We start from the raw sequence: 16930 nt of genomic DNA on the forward strand, positions 1-16930 counted from the left end.
GCTGCGCGGCGCGCTCGAACGGAACACATCTGTTTGTCCCTCTTCCACCGTTGGTTGCCTGAGCCGGTCTGATCCGACGGACCGTACGTCGCCTCCGCATGGGGCTTGAGCACGCGGCCGCGCGGCAGATCCGCAGGTGCTTGAGGAATATCGGCATCCCGTCAGGATTGCTGCGGGAGGACACAAAACTAACGGACTGAAGAAAGCGGGCTCCATGGTGTACCTCAGAGGGAGAGCAATGTCGATGATGAGACTCGGTGGCGTAGGGAAGACCACACCCCTAGTTACCCAGAGAAGTCTCATCAGTGGATAAAAGAAAACGAAGTTTCAGTGCTACACACGGTAGCATCACTAGGAGTCTAGGACTCAATGTCTCAATTTGCGGTTACCCAATTATGTCTTGTTATGCGTATTTTAAAAAATCGGATACGATGGCTAGCATTGTGATATAGTATCATGATTGTCATCGTTTGCCTAATTATGAAAACTACGATTTTTCCTTCATTAAGGTGTGATGCTCCATATTTGAAGCGGGTTGACGTCTGTGCTTCTCTCATGGTACAATCCTCTTCCTGCCGAGCCCCCTTTCTCCTCGGTCCACAAAGAAAAAAATGTAGGACTGGTGCCGAGGGCTTCTTTCCACAACAACGAAACACACTTAGCGAAAAGATGACATTTTCAAGTACTCTCTCTGATTCATATTACTTCGTTGAAATGAATGTATCTAGTGGGTTATATGGATCGAAAGGAGTAGTTGAAACTTCTAGTGACAAAATTGAGTAGTGTGATACAACTAAGGGCATCTCCAATACCAACCCTCAAACCGCCCATATCCGTCCGGATGCAGCTGTTCGAGTCCCGCAAGCCATCCAACACTGACCCCTGTCCTTCCGGGGAGCAGTCTGGGCCATAATTTCTCCACAAAACGGAACCAAACCTGAGGGGGCTTTGAGGGAGTTCGGACACGAGCCATGTAGGACTCAACATCCTAGGCCCACCCAAAACTAAGACACAGCTCGCGCTTTTTGTAGCTGGCCGCACTGTTTCGGCAACAAAATCCCGCACTCTCTTCTTCCCTCCCGCCGATGTCCACCCAGTTCCCGCCCTTTTCCCCCACCCTCTTCCCTCCCACCGCCGACGCATGGAACCGGATGAGACCCTACCGGAAGACGGAGGTGGTAGAGGATCCAAGCATCACGCTTGTCCGGAAGATCAACTCGGCAACACGGCAAAAATCGTTGCGTCAAAGCGAAGGCCGCAAAAGGCGAAAACACTGATAAAGCAGAAGGTCGGCGAAGGGCGTGCTGGTGGCAGACGTGGTGGTGGGCGTGCTGGTGGCAGACGTGGTGAAGGTCAGGGCCTGGGGCGCGGTGCCCCGCGGCTGTTGCCGACCGTGCAGACGCCGCCATGGCTGGAGCATTACAAGGCTCCGTACTTTTACGCCGCCAAGTAGCTCGGTAGGTAGTCCACGGCAACCGCCATCGGGCAAGTGCATTTCATCGTCGACATCAACGCGGCACCGCTACTTTTCTCGAAGAGTTCATCACCGCAGCTTGTCTGGACGAGGACGACGGGCATGGAGCAGATGGGTGCCCGCTCGCTGCTCGCTGGTATGCCTAAAGCGGGAGATCCCACGTACGATGACGTGGATAGGGAGATGTACGAGATTAGCCATGAGGGGGCGGATGAGGAGGTTGCTATGAGGGCGGGCAAGTGGATGACTCGGAGCCCACCCAGTCAGACACCTACACCCATCCGGGCACGCAACAGGGCTACACCCATTTCGGCACCTACACCCAGTCGGGCACGTAGCAGGACCAGTTTGGCACCTACACCCATCTGGGCGCAGATACACAACAACAGTATTGGGCCACCGGACAACAGGGGAAGAAGGAGGACGACGACGAGGACGATGATCCGAATGATTTCGGTGGCGATCCAAAGAAAAGGGGTATAGGAGAAAGTTTTAACATGTGAGAGGACGAGCTGTTGTGCGATGCAGCCTCGATCCGATCCATGTCACTGAGCAAAAGGTTTTGGGCCCACATTCACACTTGGCTCCATGAGCACAAGCATTTCACGCCCTACTCCGACGCGATCATTCGCAACCATGAATCAAAGTCTCTCAACCATCGATGGTACACCATCCAAAAGGCCGTATCGAAGTATTGCAGGCACTTAAGGCAACTCGTCGCACGGTGCCATAGTGGTGCGCAAATCACTGAGCGAGTAAGTTGTTAATGTGTGTACATCACTTGCTAGATATTCATTGTCGTGTAGATCATTTATAGCTGGATATGCATTGTTTTGTTGATAATTTGTAGCCGGATATGCATGCATTATTATGTAGATCATTTGTAGCAGGATTTGCATTGTTTTGTAGCCGAGCATGCATAGTTGTGTAGATTACTTGCCGAATATGCATAGTTTTGTATCGGGACATGTATGCAAATTTTCGTAGCCGGATTTGTATAGTTTTCTAGTTGAATATGTATAGTTTGTAGCCGGATATCATAGTTTTGTTGCCGGATACACATTATTGACAATGTTTTATTTTGTAGCCTTCTTAAAGCATCTTCAACATTCGTCCAACACGCGGCGCGCTAAAAATCAGAATACAGCGCCGGATGAGCCAGCTTTTGCGTGCGGCGGTGCGCTGGCTCTAGCGGCTGCCGCAAAATAAAGCGCGTCCGAGCCGCTCCAGCGGACGCGCTATATTTCATCTTTTTTTTCTTGACGCCTACTATGTAAACTACGATTTGATACACATTTGATTCCGATAGTACAACTGTGAGATAGTTCATCACATAGCCTGCTTCTACGATATAAAATAGTGCATAAATAGTTCATAGTCTTCTCCTATGATAGATAGATAAAACGAAAAGCTACTACTACTCGTCATTCTTCGACTCGGACTCTGCCTCGGTGATGCCCTCCTCCGACGTCTGAGCGTAGGCGTCAAGGAACTGCTCGTCGCTGGAGTCCCAGGAAGACGCATCTCCTAGCGCAATGTTCAATTTAGCGATTGCCTTCCGCGTTCATTTGTCCTCGCGATAGGCAGCTCGCTCCTCCCTCCTCTCCTCCCTCTCCGCTCTCCTCTCGACGAAGAACTGTTCCTTGTTGATGATGTCTTGCGGGAAGCGTTGGCTCCACAGCGCCATGGCTTCCTCGTCCATCTTGGCCAAATTGAGACGGCGCTCCCGCCTCCGGTTCTCGTGACGATCCTCGTAGGTGATAATCCGCGGGGGAGGCGCCAACTCCTGTGCCTACTCCCGCGTTGCCACGTCTGTGAAGTTCATGTCCCAACGGGACCGCCGGAGGCGCCACGCCGCAGCGTCGTACGTCCGAGGCCGAGGCGCATGTCGCCCGACCAAATCTTGGCGGAGTAGATGCCGGACGGACGCACGTGGACGCCGCGGTAGCCCGAAGCTTCCCGGCGGCGAGGCGGCATGGTGGTGCGGTGGTGGCGTGTCGGCGGCGAGTAGAGAAAGCGGCAGAGGGCGCTGCAATTTTATAGGCACGCCGGACGCGATGCGCCAAATCTAGCACGCGAGTTGCCGCCTTTTCCCTCGTGCTAGTTTCCCGCCTCCGCTGAAGCGCACGAAAACGTCCCGCGCGCGCTAAAATGCCAGTTTACCGCGCACACGCGTCTTTTGGCGCGGCTATTGGAGATGTTTTTATTCGTGTAGTGTGTTTAAGAAGTTGGAGAAGAAAAACTTCACCCTCACGCATTGTTGGTTGAAGTTGAATGGACAACCCAAGTGAAACATATATATTGTTAAGACTGTCGCCCAAGGCACTAAGGTAGAAACCAGTTACCGAACCGACCCAACAAAAGAACTGCACAATAAGGTTAGAAGAGGGTTCTGGGGAAACAAGTGTGAGGAGGAGAGGGTAAAGAGAGAAGGTGTGGTGGCCAAAATGACAGAGAGGTTCAATGATGAAGTAGTTATCAAAGGACCGAACACCATGGTAGTGACGATCGAAGACATTTTTGTGCATTTGAAAGCGCCAACAAAAATTGTCAGTGAAGAGGGCTTTGGGGGCAAAGTTGTCGTCCATCAACGTCAAGTGGTCGTGCACCCTGTTGCGGTTGAGCACTCGATGACCCTTGATCGATCCTTTGAAACTGAGAACTTGCTCCTCTGCACGCTCCGCATCTGTAAGGACCGCCTGCATCATCGTCGTCTCATCCGTGTAGTCCTCCTTGTCGGACGAGCCATCGGGCGATTCAACATAGTGCTCGTATATGTACTTCATATCTGAATCTATTGCTTCAACGAAGAAGGGGCAATTTTTTCAGCACTGACATTTCACTGATTAGTTGCCAGGCGTGGTGAGTATCGTAGGAGCTGATGGTACATGTGCGGTGGTCGAATGAGAGATGTGGAACGGCGGCGGAGGAGAAGCGGCTTGGAGCCCGGGTGTACCATTGGAGGTGGCAGACACATCGAGTTTCGGAAGGGGTGTGGTGTGGCGGGCGTGGTGATGGAGCGGCAGCGAAGACAAGAGAGAAAATGGGAAGGAGAGAAAATGCAAAGATGGAAGCACGGGGTCTAAGAGGGATTTTGGTGGGTTTTTGGACGGGTCTAGGGTGTCGGAGTCCTATGTGTGTGCTGTCCGAACTCTCACAAAGGCCCTAAGTTTGTCTTGGTTTTGTGGAAAAAGGTGCATCCAGATCGCTTGGCGGATCGATACAGGACCGCGTTGGATGACGAAACACGTCTGAATCATGCAGCCCAGATGATTACGAATGGTTTGAGGGTCCATTTTGGAGATGCACTTAGGGCGTGTTTGGTTGCTGGCATGAGGCCCAACCAGACCCGCGCGGGAAAGGAACGGGCTGTTTGGTTGCCTGGTTTTCCTGTTGGGCCTGCATAGCATGAAACTTAAAGCACCTATAGGCCTGGCTCATTGGAAACCAAGGAATCGGCAGTTTTTCGCGAGCCAGGCCAAGGCGAGCGCAAGCCGGTGGGCCCTTGCACGAGTGGAGACGGGAGGGATGCGAGGTGATTACTTGAGTTCTTCTTCAACCTCCAGTAAGCTCCTGACTAATCTCCTCCCTCTGATCTACACTACGGTGCTTCGATTCGAGGTAAGCTCTACACGAAAAAGATGCACCTCGATGCTACGGTTCCATTCAGGCGATCGGTTCGTAGTTTCGTCGGCCGTAAGTTCTTAATCTCGTGTTCCCTTTTGGAGCTATTCTGGACGAATTTTGTCAGATTTGTCGCGCACGATCGATCATTTGAAATTTCCTTTGACGAGCAGCATAATCTCGCAGTCCCTCACAACATTCGTGTTTTAAGTTTTTGGTTTCGACGATCGTAGCTTAATCTCTCTTTCAACAGCAGTCTATTGCACTGACGCCGCCATGTCAAGCTCCTCTGTCCTCTGCCCCGAGCCCTCCTATTCGTACCTCTCGACGCCAAAGCCCTTCCCCTTGATCTCCTTGCCCGCGTGCTACTACAGTAGAGTCGTTTCCGACGTCGCTCATCTCGGCCTACTCTCTGTCGTCCTCCTACTGCACTGACGCTGCAATGGCGCGCACACTGCTTTCTTGTGTCCTCTGCCTTCGCGCACACCGCAGTTCGCCGCGCCGCCGACGGGGTCGATCATCTTCGCCTCCTCTCTCTCGCCCTACTACACTGGAGTCGTTTCCAGCATCGATCATCTCGGCCTCCTCTCTCGTCGACTGCACTGACGATACCATGGCTCGAGCACTGCATTCTCCTTCTTTGCCCACTGTCTTTGCGCGAGCACCGCAACTAGTTCACCGACGGTGTCGCTCGCCGTGCCGCCGGCGGGGTCGCTCGTCCACGACTCCATGCTCGTCATGTCGGACACGGCGCCACGGCCACTATCCACCGCAGTCGCCATGGTCCGAGCACACTGCATTTCTTCTCCTCCTTCCTCTGCTAGCTCTTAGCCCTGTGTGCTAACTGCAAGTGCTAACTCTTAATCATACCCCATGCGGGGCAACCAAACAACGTGTAGTTGCATGCGCTGAGACAATGCAGGCAACCAAACAACATGCCAAAGTTGATCCCCTAATGCAGGAAGCCCATATGCAGGCAACCAAACAACTCGCAGATGTTGCATATGAGGTTGTTTTTTCAGAGCCAAACTGGGTTGAGATGTGTATGCAATGCAGCTACTGTTCCAAACAGGAACCAAACACGCCCTTAAAGTACATCTCTGCTTGTCATAAAGTTTGGAAGGTGGAGGGGCTCCAGCTGCCACGACGATCAGGGCTTGGGCGCTTGGCTCCCTATCCAAAATTTCCGGCAAGTAGATGAGGGGTGATGAAATTGCACCACGCATGAAATCGTTGGCATGCTTAATTAGGCCACACATTTCGCATAACATCGTCATCATCCACTCTCGTTCGTTCGTAAGCACTCCCTCTGTAGAGGGAGTGGTACGATGACGATGCGGCAACAACAACAACAATATTCCTCTGAACGCAAAAAAAAAACAATATTCCTCGTATAAAAGAGCATATGGATCGTATCGTACTGGCTCAATCACCAGTTGGTTAAAGATGCATGTGTGTACGTACCGTATGGACGAGGCAACCAACCGCTTCTAACCGATCGATCCGATGATTGAGCGAGACCAGATCCGCGGCGACGTATTCGTTGCTTGCGCTGCGAGGGGCACCCCATGCACGTACACACATGCGGAGAGCAGAGCGCGCTCGCGCGCGGGGGACACGGGGTGGACGGACGCGCGCACGCTGCACGTCTGCACGACCGTACGCGCCACAGCCACAGGGGCCGGAGTGGGCCGCGCGTGGTGGCTAGGCTGGCCATGTGCGCGCGTGATCGGCCGGCCATTCGACCGATCGCAAGTAGACGGTGGTTCCAACGCCCCCATCCTCTCCGTCCATGGTGCTACAGTACATGCATGCATGCGCATCGAACCACACGGCCGGCCGATTGATTAACCGCCACCAATCAGCGAGCTAGGTACATACACAAGATTAGCCTGTAGTACTTATCATGTAATCTCCGATTGATCGCTCGCCCGTGTATCATAGCTCGTTACCCGCCAAAACGGTCACGCCATACACGGGACGGGCTCGATCATTGCCACCTGCATTCTCGTGCTGCATGCAGCAGGCATGCAGCGTCGCCTTTGCAGAGACTGCGGACCAATTAGATTGGCCACCGACGGACCTACAGCTAGCCGAAGTCGATATATACAGGTAACCATCACAGGGCCGGTCACACCGTCTGTCAGCCTCCGTGCAATAGTTTGGTATCCATGTGGTGCGCGCACACAGCCTTTTTGACCGGCAACGTGCAGTTGTAGTACTGCTTTGCAATTGGCATGTCTGCTGCTTTGCTTTGATCTGAGCAATCGCCCTCTCTCTCTCCTACTCCCTCCGATTCTTAAATACTTGTCTTCCTAGACATTTCAAATGACTACTACATACGGATGTATGTAGATATTTTTTAAAGTGTAGATTCACTCATTTTGCTCCGTATGTAGTCACTTGTTGAAATGTCTAGAAAGATAAGTATTTAGGAACGGAGGGACTAGATTATATATTTGCTCAGTCTCCTGCCTAGCTTGATTTTGCCTTCATCAACGCCAGGGACAGGCATGCATGCATGGCACATGCAGCAACATGCACGGCAGACCCCTCAGCTTATACTAATGCACACTTAGTAACTGATGGCAAGTACAGTAACTAGCAAGCCATCTTGCTTGACGTACGTGCCGTCCACTCACGAAAAGCAGCTAGCAAGCTAGCTAGCTAGCTCATGTTGCCCAACAGTAACCTACATAGAAAAGTGAGTCAGGGAATGCTACGTACAGAGGAACATATGAATGTTCAACCATGGGCTAGGGGGCTAACAAACAGATGTACTACCTGTCTGTCTATGACTGGGCCATCTTCTTCCACGGAGGAAAAAAGGGGCACATGGGCAGGATCCATTTGCGTCCATTTAAAATGGAACCACATCGATCAGAGTGTGTGTGGTGTGTGCCAAGGCTCAAGGCAGCAGCTGCCGGAGCGTGTGAGTGCCAAGGCTCGAGGCGGCTATATAGCTGGAGTGTGACTGTGAGTCTGAGTGAGGCAGATCAGATTCAGATCCATCTACATTCATAATTTTGCTTGGGTGAGAGTGCGTGAGGGAGATCGCCCCAGCTTCGATCTGCCAGTTGCAAAGTCGTTCATCATAGGCTGCGGATCATCGGTATGAAGCTCCTGTTCCAGTGCCCCTGCTGCGCGTGCTTCTGCTTCGTCAGGGCCAAGAAGAGCAGACAAGGCAAGCAGGGAGGAGCTGGAGATGACGGGGGCAAATTCCAAGGGACAACCACGGCCATGTAGCTCTGGTTTTGCTTCTTAAATCTGCCACTGGTTGAGCCAGTTCTTATATATCTTCAGGTCTTTCAGCATGACTAGCTTTGCTGTTCTACATGCTCATGTTAGTTGCTTCCTTGTAGCACGTCCTTCATCATCTGTCTCTTCAATTCGCTATGTAGCTACTGTCTTTGTAATTCATGACTTGTCAATCAGAATGTTTCGTGCCTTCGTATTTTGATTGTGTGTGTGGTCTGGTCCATAAAGGGCATAGTAATTATGTAATTTGGTGGACTCCCCCTTTGTTAGTTCGCCTTTTCAGGTTAAATTTTATCCTCAGATTTGGTAAGCAGCAGCCTTCTCAGCTAGTATTGTTTCTTGTGCTGATTTGCCAGTACTTGCATGGGGGTTTGGGGAGTTGCACAACCAAGCTCTACTCGAGTGGTTAGTGGAGTTTTTCTTAGCTCTACGCCGGATGTTTTGACATTCTATTTATCTTGTTAAAAACAGATTATTCTTTCAATGACACGCAGTGTATCTATGGACAACGAGACGTCTATGATAATTTCATCAATCTTTAAACTTAACCATTTCAATCTTTAGTAGAGTAGTACACATGTGTTGCATGACCGCGGATGTGGTGGTGCGGTGTTGCACTTGGTGTTACACAAACATCCAGAACAACGAGAATTAACAGTGATAGATAGTGGTGTTTAATTTCCAGCAAATCCACCATGCTATTTAATTCCCATGCCAGGAGGATCTGCAGGGCATGAGACTTCATCATTAACCTTAAGTGGGTCTAGTTGTTTTTTGTGAATACTTAAAAAGGTCTAGTTGTTGCCACGTGGACATGGTGTGGCCACTCTTTCTATTTTCATATTTTTTTCTGACAACCTTCCTATTTTCACATGCCAGTTACACTGCCTTTGAATTTTTTTGTAGGCGGTCAGTTACACTACCCTACAAAAGTGGGTAATTAGTTCCACTACCCTAAAAAAGTGAGATGTTTAGCCTCGAAGCAAGAGAGAAATCCATGTGCTGCTGCAAGTATATAAGAAGCCCCCTCCCTCCTCTATATCCATCTTTCATACAATCCATCTTGAAGGTCTTAAACTGTCATACAATCCTCTTAGTCTTTCATAAGAAATCTCATGGATCTGTCCATGAAAGTTGTTTGTGGTCGTTCTCCTGCTTCTTGTGACCACATGCATCTAGAGAGGAGGGTTTAACGATGCGGGGTTACTTACCGGTGGGTTGGGATTTCAAAGTGTGAGTTTTCATACCACCGGTCCAACGTAATTCCTCAACTCAATATCCTCAAGAATCAATTAAAGTATTCCTCAACTCGGCAGCCTCAAGTATCAATGGTTGGCCTCCTTTCTTCAAACTATCGTGTATACACCACCTCATTAGATGCATCAACCATCCTGGACTTGAAAACTTGAAATAAGAGGAGGTCTAAAGGTTGGGGAGGAAGGGGACTGAGGAGAGATTGGATTGCAACACAAATGGAACACTGAGGTCAAGGACGAGAGTCTCTAGGGCATGGAGAGGCAACATGGGAGGAAAACGGGACAATGGGGTAGAGAGGGTTCTTTTGTAAAGAGGCGTGCATGTGCAATATTCATGGGGGCTTCATCAGGGATTCCGTCTGATGGCTACAGCTACATAACACACAGATTCAATGGGCGATTTCGTTAAATTTTCTAATTAGCATGGGAATTTTGGCTGAGAATCATACAGGCTAATCTCCATGCAGTAAATCGGTCCCAATAGATGAATGACTCTTCATTTTTGATTAACATGAGAATTTCTAGGGAATCTCTAGTTAGTATAAGCATACATAGATATAGAATAGATAGATAGATATGGATATTAATAGGTATAGATATAGATAGAGATAGAGATAGAGATAGAGATAGAGATAGATAGATAGATGTGTTGCGTGAGCGCATAGTGGTGGTGGTGTGTTGGACTCGGTGTCACCAACAACCAAATTGACAAGAGAATCAACAACGAATTCACCGTGCTATTTAATTCCCAGCAAATTCACCATGTTATTTAATTTCCATGCCAAAAGGACTTGCAGGGCATCAGAGTTCATCATTAACCTTAAGTGGGTCTACTTGCTGCCATGTGGACATGGCGTGGCCACTCTTTCTATTTTCACATGTTTTTTTTGACAACCTTCCTATTTCCACATGTTAGTTACACCGCCCTTGATTTTTCTTTTGGACGGTCAGTTACACTACCCTACAAAAGTGGGCAATTTGTCGCGCTACTATACAAAAATTGATAATTAGTTACACTACCCTACAAAAATATGTTCGCTTAGGCTGGAAGCAAGAGAGAAAATTATGTGTTTGCTGCAAGTATATAACAAGTCCCCCTCCCTCCTCTACATCCACCTGTCAATACAATCCATCTTGAAGGTCTTAATCTGTCATACAACCCTCTTAGACTTTCATACGAAATCTCATGGATCTCTCCATGAAGGTTGTTGTGGTTGTTCTCCTGCTTCTTGTGACCGCAGGCACGTATGCTATTATTTGAGATAATTAACAATACTGCTAAAATTATATGTGTGAGATTACTGATTTGCTTTATTAATTTTGCCCCGTGTAGAGGACCAGGGACCAGTGCAGCTAGCTTTGGCGAGGGACTGTCAGTCAAAGAGCTTCAAGTTCAAGGGGATGTGTGCGCGCGATGATAACTGTGCAAGTGTTTGCCTGGTCGAGGGTTTCACCGGAGGCAGGTGCAAGGGCTTTTGGCACCGTTGTTACTGCACCAAGGACTGCTAGATGGCCCTGATTTGTCTATTGCATGTATGCTTCCGTGTAATAACTAATAACAGAATAATAGATCTATATCTATGTATCTATGCATGCCTCTGTGAGTGATGCTCGTCTGAGATTCGTGAACTAATACAAGTAAACGAGCACGCCTAGGATGCCTCTCGAGCTAACTACGATAGAGATGTCGCACGGATAGAATGAGCCATGAAAGAGCGGAATATAGTGCGGGGAACCCAAAAGAAGACAAGGCTTAGCTGGCAAGCCATTACATCGTATAATAATCAGAACAAAGCTTGACGGATATATGATCTGAAGAAAGGTAGAGACTTGAGGGATCCATATTAGATCATCTCAATGTAGATAGATAATCTATAATTATTTCGCTCAACTCCTTCCTTTATATCAACAACCAACGACCTTCGAACAACTAGTTTTGATACCACTTGTTAGAATAATCTTAGTTGCATCGTCGATCATCTGAGGACCAAGCAATTATACGTGACACAACACCAAGATTTGTTAACGAGCTTCACCAAACATGGTTACACCTGGGACATGAGTACATGCGCTCCTCAACGTGACACCGTCACAATACCGCACACCAGCCACCGGGTGCCGGCAACCCCCCCCCCCCCCCCCCCCCCTGCGTGCATGTGCTATTATATTGACATAGATTATATCGTGTGTCTACCTCCACATATACATTATATAAGAGGCATAGAATAGAAATGTCCTATTAGAACACAACTCAGTACCCTATCTATACACCATACGACTTAGAGTCCAACTGTAACCTACCTTATACAAAATATTTGACACAACTCTAACAAGTATAAGTATAGATGGATATAAATATATAAATGTAGATATAGATAGATATAAATATAGAAGTATAGATATGGATATGGATATGGATATGGATATGGATATAGATAGATACATGTGTTATGTGAGCGCATATGTAGTTGTGGGGTGTTACAGCAACATTCAAAACAATCGAGAATCAACAACGAATTCACCATGCTATTTAATTCCCATGCCAAGAGGACTTGAAGAGCATGAGAGTTCATCATTAACCTTAAGTGGGTCCCGTTGCTGCCACGTGGGCATGGCATGGCCACTCTTTCTATTTTCACATATTTTTTCTTGCGAGCAGTCAGTTACACTACCCTACAAAAGTGGGTAATTTGTTAGGCTACCATATAAAAATTGGTGATTAGTTACACTGCCCTACAAAACTCTGCTCGCTTAGACTCGAAGTAAGAGAGAAATCTATGTGTTGATGAAAGTATATAACAAGCCCCCTCCCTCCTGTACATCCAGCTATTATACAATTCGTCTTGAAGGTCTTAAATCTGTCATACCATCCTCTTAGTCCTCCATAAGAAATCTCATGGATCTCTCCATGAAAGTCTTTGTGGTCGTCCTCCTGCTTCTTGTGGCTATTGGTATGTATGTTATTGTTTGAGATAATTCACAATACTGCTAAAATTACATATGTGAGATGACTGATTTGCTTTATTAATTTTGCCCCGTGCATGTAGAGGACCAGGGACCAGTGCAAGTAGCTTTGGCGAGGGACTGCAAGTCACAGAGCTACAAGTTCAAGGGGATGTGCGTGCGCAATGACAATTGTGCAAGTGTTTGCCTGACCGAGGGTTTCCCCAGAGGCAAGTGCAAGGGCTTTGCATGTTCCTGCTACAAGGATTGCTAGATGGCCCTGATTTGTCTATTGCGTACATGCTTTTGTGTAATAAAAATTGAATAAATAATAGTAGATCTATATCCATGTATGTGTGTATGCAAGCATATGCATTTGTGACTGATGCTCGTCTGAGATTCATGAACGGTTACAAGTAAATGAGCACGCCAGGAAACCTCTCAAGCTACCCACAATAGAGAAGTCGCGCGGATAGAACAAGCAATGAAAGAGAGAAATACCCCCGCAAAAAAAAATGAAAGAGAGAAATACAGTGTGGGTGTCGGTGTACTAGAGTAGGGGTACCCTAGTATTCCGAACTTGTGCATGTGCAGTCACAGCGCTCCGCGGCAAGGCTTGCCGGGTGACCGCCAAGGTCCTCCGTGGTTCCTTTGGAGCCATTCAAGAACAAAGTGTCCAAGCCAAGAAGACAAGACCCCGGCAAGAGGAGCTTGCCGGGAAGGCTAACAAAAGCATTCCAAGACCCCGGCAAGAGGAGCTTGCCGGGAAGACCACCCAAGGCATTTCAAGGAACTTGCCGCGGCGCACCACGCGCCCCGGCAAGGCCCGGTGAGCGACAAGCTCCCGGACGCGACAAGACAACGACAGCGGCAAGGCGCTTGCCGCGGCAAACCACCTCCCTGGGCTTGCGCTCCAGCACATCCACCAACGTGTCGCTCTGGGGCCCTTCCAGGCGTACGTGGCGGGAGGCTGTGCAGCCAGCGGCGTGCGGTGGCAAGCGGCGCTAACAAGATCGCCATCGTGGCGAACGGTGGCGTCCCTGGCGGTCCCTTTTCGCACTGTTTAGGCGACATAGACGGGCATTTAAGGCCCTTGTCCCCTGCCGTCAGGGTTAGGTATGATATACTATAGCAGGTAGCTGTGCCTACCACAGCACCTTTTCATTTTTGCCCTTTACCTCCGTTGCCACCTGTCGGTAACCCCTTGAGCATATAAAAGGAGGCCCGTGTGCAACGTAGAGGGGGGTTCGAACATTCACGCTCGGTCTCGTTAGCTGCTGAAGTGCACTGTAGCACTCCGCGCTCCCGAGCTAGAAATCAATACAAACCACAAAGCAGGAGTAGGGTTTTACGCATCCGTGCGGCCCGAACCTGGGTAAATCGCTCGCGTGCTTCGCCTCGATCAGCTCTTTGCACGACCTCCGCCCCCGCCGAACCGAAAGGGACCCGGTCCGCCGGTCCCATAGGTGCCCGTGGATCAGCACCACGGCATCTTTGGCGCGCCAGGTAGGGGGCGTCGAAGTTGTGTGAACCAGATCCGGCGTTCTCGCGAGCTAGATCTTCATCATCTTCATCAACATGCCGCCGAAGAAGAAGGTTTCGGAGGCGGCTGCTCCGTCCGCGCCGAACCCACCATCGCTGGAGCAGACGGCTGATGGGGCGGGCGCCGGCGGAAGAACGCGCGTCGACGAGGGAGCTCACGGTGCTGCCAGGTCCAAGGACACGGCTGCGCTGCCCATCGGCGGCGTGGCCGGCTCCCACAACGACCGGGCGCACTCCAAGACCTCGGCGTCCGTACATGCACCGCGCCCGTCTCAGGAGGCGTGGGACCGGCAGCGTCATGGTACTCACGGTACCATGCGTTTGCTAGACCAAGATCGAGCTGGTGGGTCTCGGAGCGCTCAGGACCACCATGTACGCCAACATGCTGGCACGAGCGAGGCACGGTCGCCTGGACAGGATATTGCTCCTTCTAACATAGTTAGAAGTCCGAGCATATCCCGCTCCTTGCACCGTTCGCCACCACCACCCGCCACTGCAGCAGAAGTTTTGGCGCGAGCTCAGCTGCTCCTAGACTACCCTCCAACGGCGGACAAGATCGACGATTGGAGGGCCACCATCCAGAGTCTTATCGGCTTCGCCAACGGCGACACACCGCGCCATCCGCGGCAAGCCAGCCAGGCACGAGCCGGAGACGACAAGACTGGTGGGGGTGCAACTACTGTGCACTCTCCGCCCCGAAGGCCAAGATCGCCGACTCGCCGGATCCACCTTGACAGCGACTCCACCGCGTCGTCAGATCCGCGAGCTCGTCGCGATCAGCGCCAAGTTCTTCAAGAACGACAACAAGAAGACGCTTGTACTCGCATCGAGCGCCGAAGAGAAGCGCGACGTCAGTCAGACCAGCGCGCTGGGCCCTCTGTTGACATGCATGCGCCAGGGGAACCAGGCGACTTGCCGTACGCGGTAGGTTGCCCTGCGTTCACTCATGAGCTGCGGCAAGTCCAGTGGCCCAGCACGAAGAATTTCAAACCAGACGTACCAGAGAAGTACGATGGCAAGACGCATCCGTCGGAGTTCCTCAGCATCTACACCATCGCGGTGCAGGCTGCCGGGGGGTGGGATGACAAGATCCTTGCCAACTACTTCCCGCTGGTGCTCAAGCCCAACGTCAGGTCCTGGCTCATGCACTTGCCGGACAACTCCATATCCTCCTGGGCTGACCTATGCCATCAGTTTGTCGGCGCCTTTATAGGCGGCCACAAACCTCATGGCCAAGAGAGCGACCTTCACCTGCTCGCCCAGAAGGAAGGAGAGCCCCTGCGCAAGTACATTCAGAGGTTCAGCCGTGTACAGTACAACATCCCAGACGTCCACCCCGCCGCGGTCATCAGCGCGTTTCATCAGAACGTGCGTAACCGCAGGATGCGGGAGGAGATGGCGATGTGCAGGGTCAGAGACGTCAGTGAGCTATATGCCCTGGCCGACAAGTGTGCACGCGCTGAGGAAGGGAGGAGACTCCCCGGAGAGAATGCAGGAGCAGGAGGATCTGACAGCGAGGATACTGCCCCGGCAAAGAAGAACCGGCGGCGGAACAGGAAGAAGAAAGGCAAAGAGGTGCTAGTCGTCGAGCAGTCCGGCAACAAAGGTGGCGCCAAGCACGCCAAAGTTGGTAGCTCCGGCAAGGAGGTTGCCGCGTGCGCCAACTGCCAGGCTGTGGCGGTCGCCGACAAGCAGGACGGCTCCGACAAGCAGTACTGCAAGATTCACCGCACCAAGGGCCATGACCTCCAGAGCTGCAAGAAGGTCGAGCAGCTTGTCCAGCAGTAGAAGGCTGAGTACGAGCGACGCGACAAGGAGAGGGCCCAAGGAGGTGCTGGAGAATCCGGCAAGAAGCGCGCCGGCCGGGGAGGACGCCGCGGCAAGGCCAAGCAGCGGCAAGGAGATAGACCTCCCCGCGGCCGCGATAACGATGAAGACGACGACGAAGACATGGATGATGTTGAGACCAGTGAGCAGGAGTTTCAGAAAGCCACAGAGGTCTTGTGCGTTGACGGCGGTGCTTCCTTGCATACTTCGCACCGCCAACTCAAGCTATGGGTGCGGGAAGTCAATGCAGCGGAACCACCTGTCGAATCGCGCAAACTTCTGAAATGGTCCAGCACCCTATCATCTTTGACATTGAGGACCACCCTGATCGCACAACCGCGGTCGGGTGCTTGCCGATGTTGGTTTCACCAACTATCCGCAACCTCAAGGTCACCAAGATGCTAGTTGACGGCGGGGCCGGCTTGAACCTGATCTCCTCCGCAGTACTCCAGAAACTCCAGATCCCTGACAGCGAGCTCGAAGAGACCGGCACATTCCAAGGAATCAACCCGGGAAGGAGCAAGCCGAAGGGGAAAGTCACGCTGCCGGTAACATTTGGCAGTGAGCTGAACTTCAGGACTGAGAGGGTCACTTTTGACGTTGCCGATATTCCATTGCCTTACAATGGGATACTTGGCCGTCCAGCACTCGCCAAGTTCATGGCAGCCTCTCATTATGCATACAACATGCTGAAGATGCCAGGCCCGATAAGCGTCATCTCTGTCCCTGGCGACAAGAAGGATGCTCTTATCTGCGCCGACAAGATCTACCGGGAAGTAGCAGCCGCAGCAGATCACAAATCACTTGCCGCTGAAGCTCCCGGGGGGAAGAAGACCAAGTCCGGCAAGAGTTCTGATGCCCACTCCGGCAAGCGCACCTCTTCGGAGTGCTGCGCTGCCGTCGAGGACGCACCATCGAGCTCCACCGGCAAGTGTAAGAAGACGATGGCAGCTCCGCCAGAGACGAAAAAGGTGTCCGCCAAGGAGGACGACACTGGTGGTACCTT

General features: G+C 51.0%; 2 protein-coding genes across 2 annotated transcripts; both read left to right on the forward strand.

Annotated features, from left to right (window-relative positions):
- Nucleotides 1–10696: 10696 nt before the first annotated feature.
- LOC125549048 (defensin Ec-AMP-D1-like) lies at nt 10697–11199 on the forward strand. Its single transcript, XM_048712545.2, has 2 exons — nt 10697–10853; nt 10946–11199. Exons 1-2 carry the CDS (start codon nt 10799–10801, stop codon nt 11119–11121), a joined length of 231 nt encoding a protein of 76 aa, XP_048568502.2. The 5' UTR covers nt 10697–10798; the 3' UTR covers nt 11122–11199.
- Nucleotides 11200–12380: 1181 nt separating this feature from the next.
- Nucleotides 12381–12904, forward strand: LOC125549050 (defensin Tk-AMP-D3-like). Its single transcript, XM_048712546.2, has 2 exons — nt 12381–12563; nt 12660–12904. Exons 1-2 carry the CDS (start codon nt 12509–12511, stop codon nt 12827–12829), a joined length of 225 nt encoding a protein of 74 aa, XP_048568503.1. The 5' UTR covers nt 12381–12508; the 3' UTR covers nt 12830–12904.
- Nucleotides 12905–16930: the final 4026 nt, after the last annotated feature.

This window comes from Triticum urartu, chromosome 3A, assembly GCF_056163025.1.
Source record: "Triticum urartu cultivar PI428250 chromosome 3A, HENAU_Tu73, whole genome shotgun sequence".
NCBI lineage: Eukaryota > Viridiplantae > Streptophyta > Magnoliopsida > Poales > Poaceae > Triticum > Triticum urartu.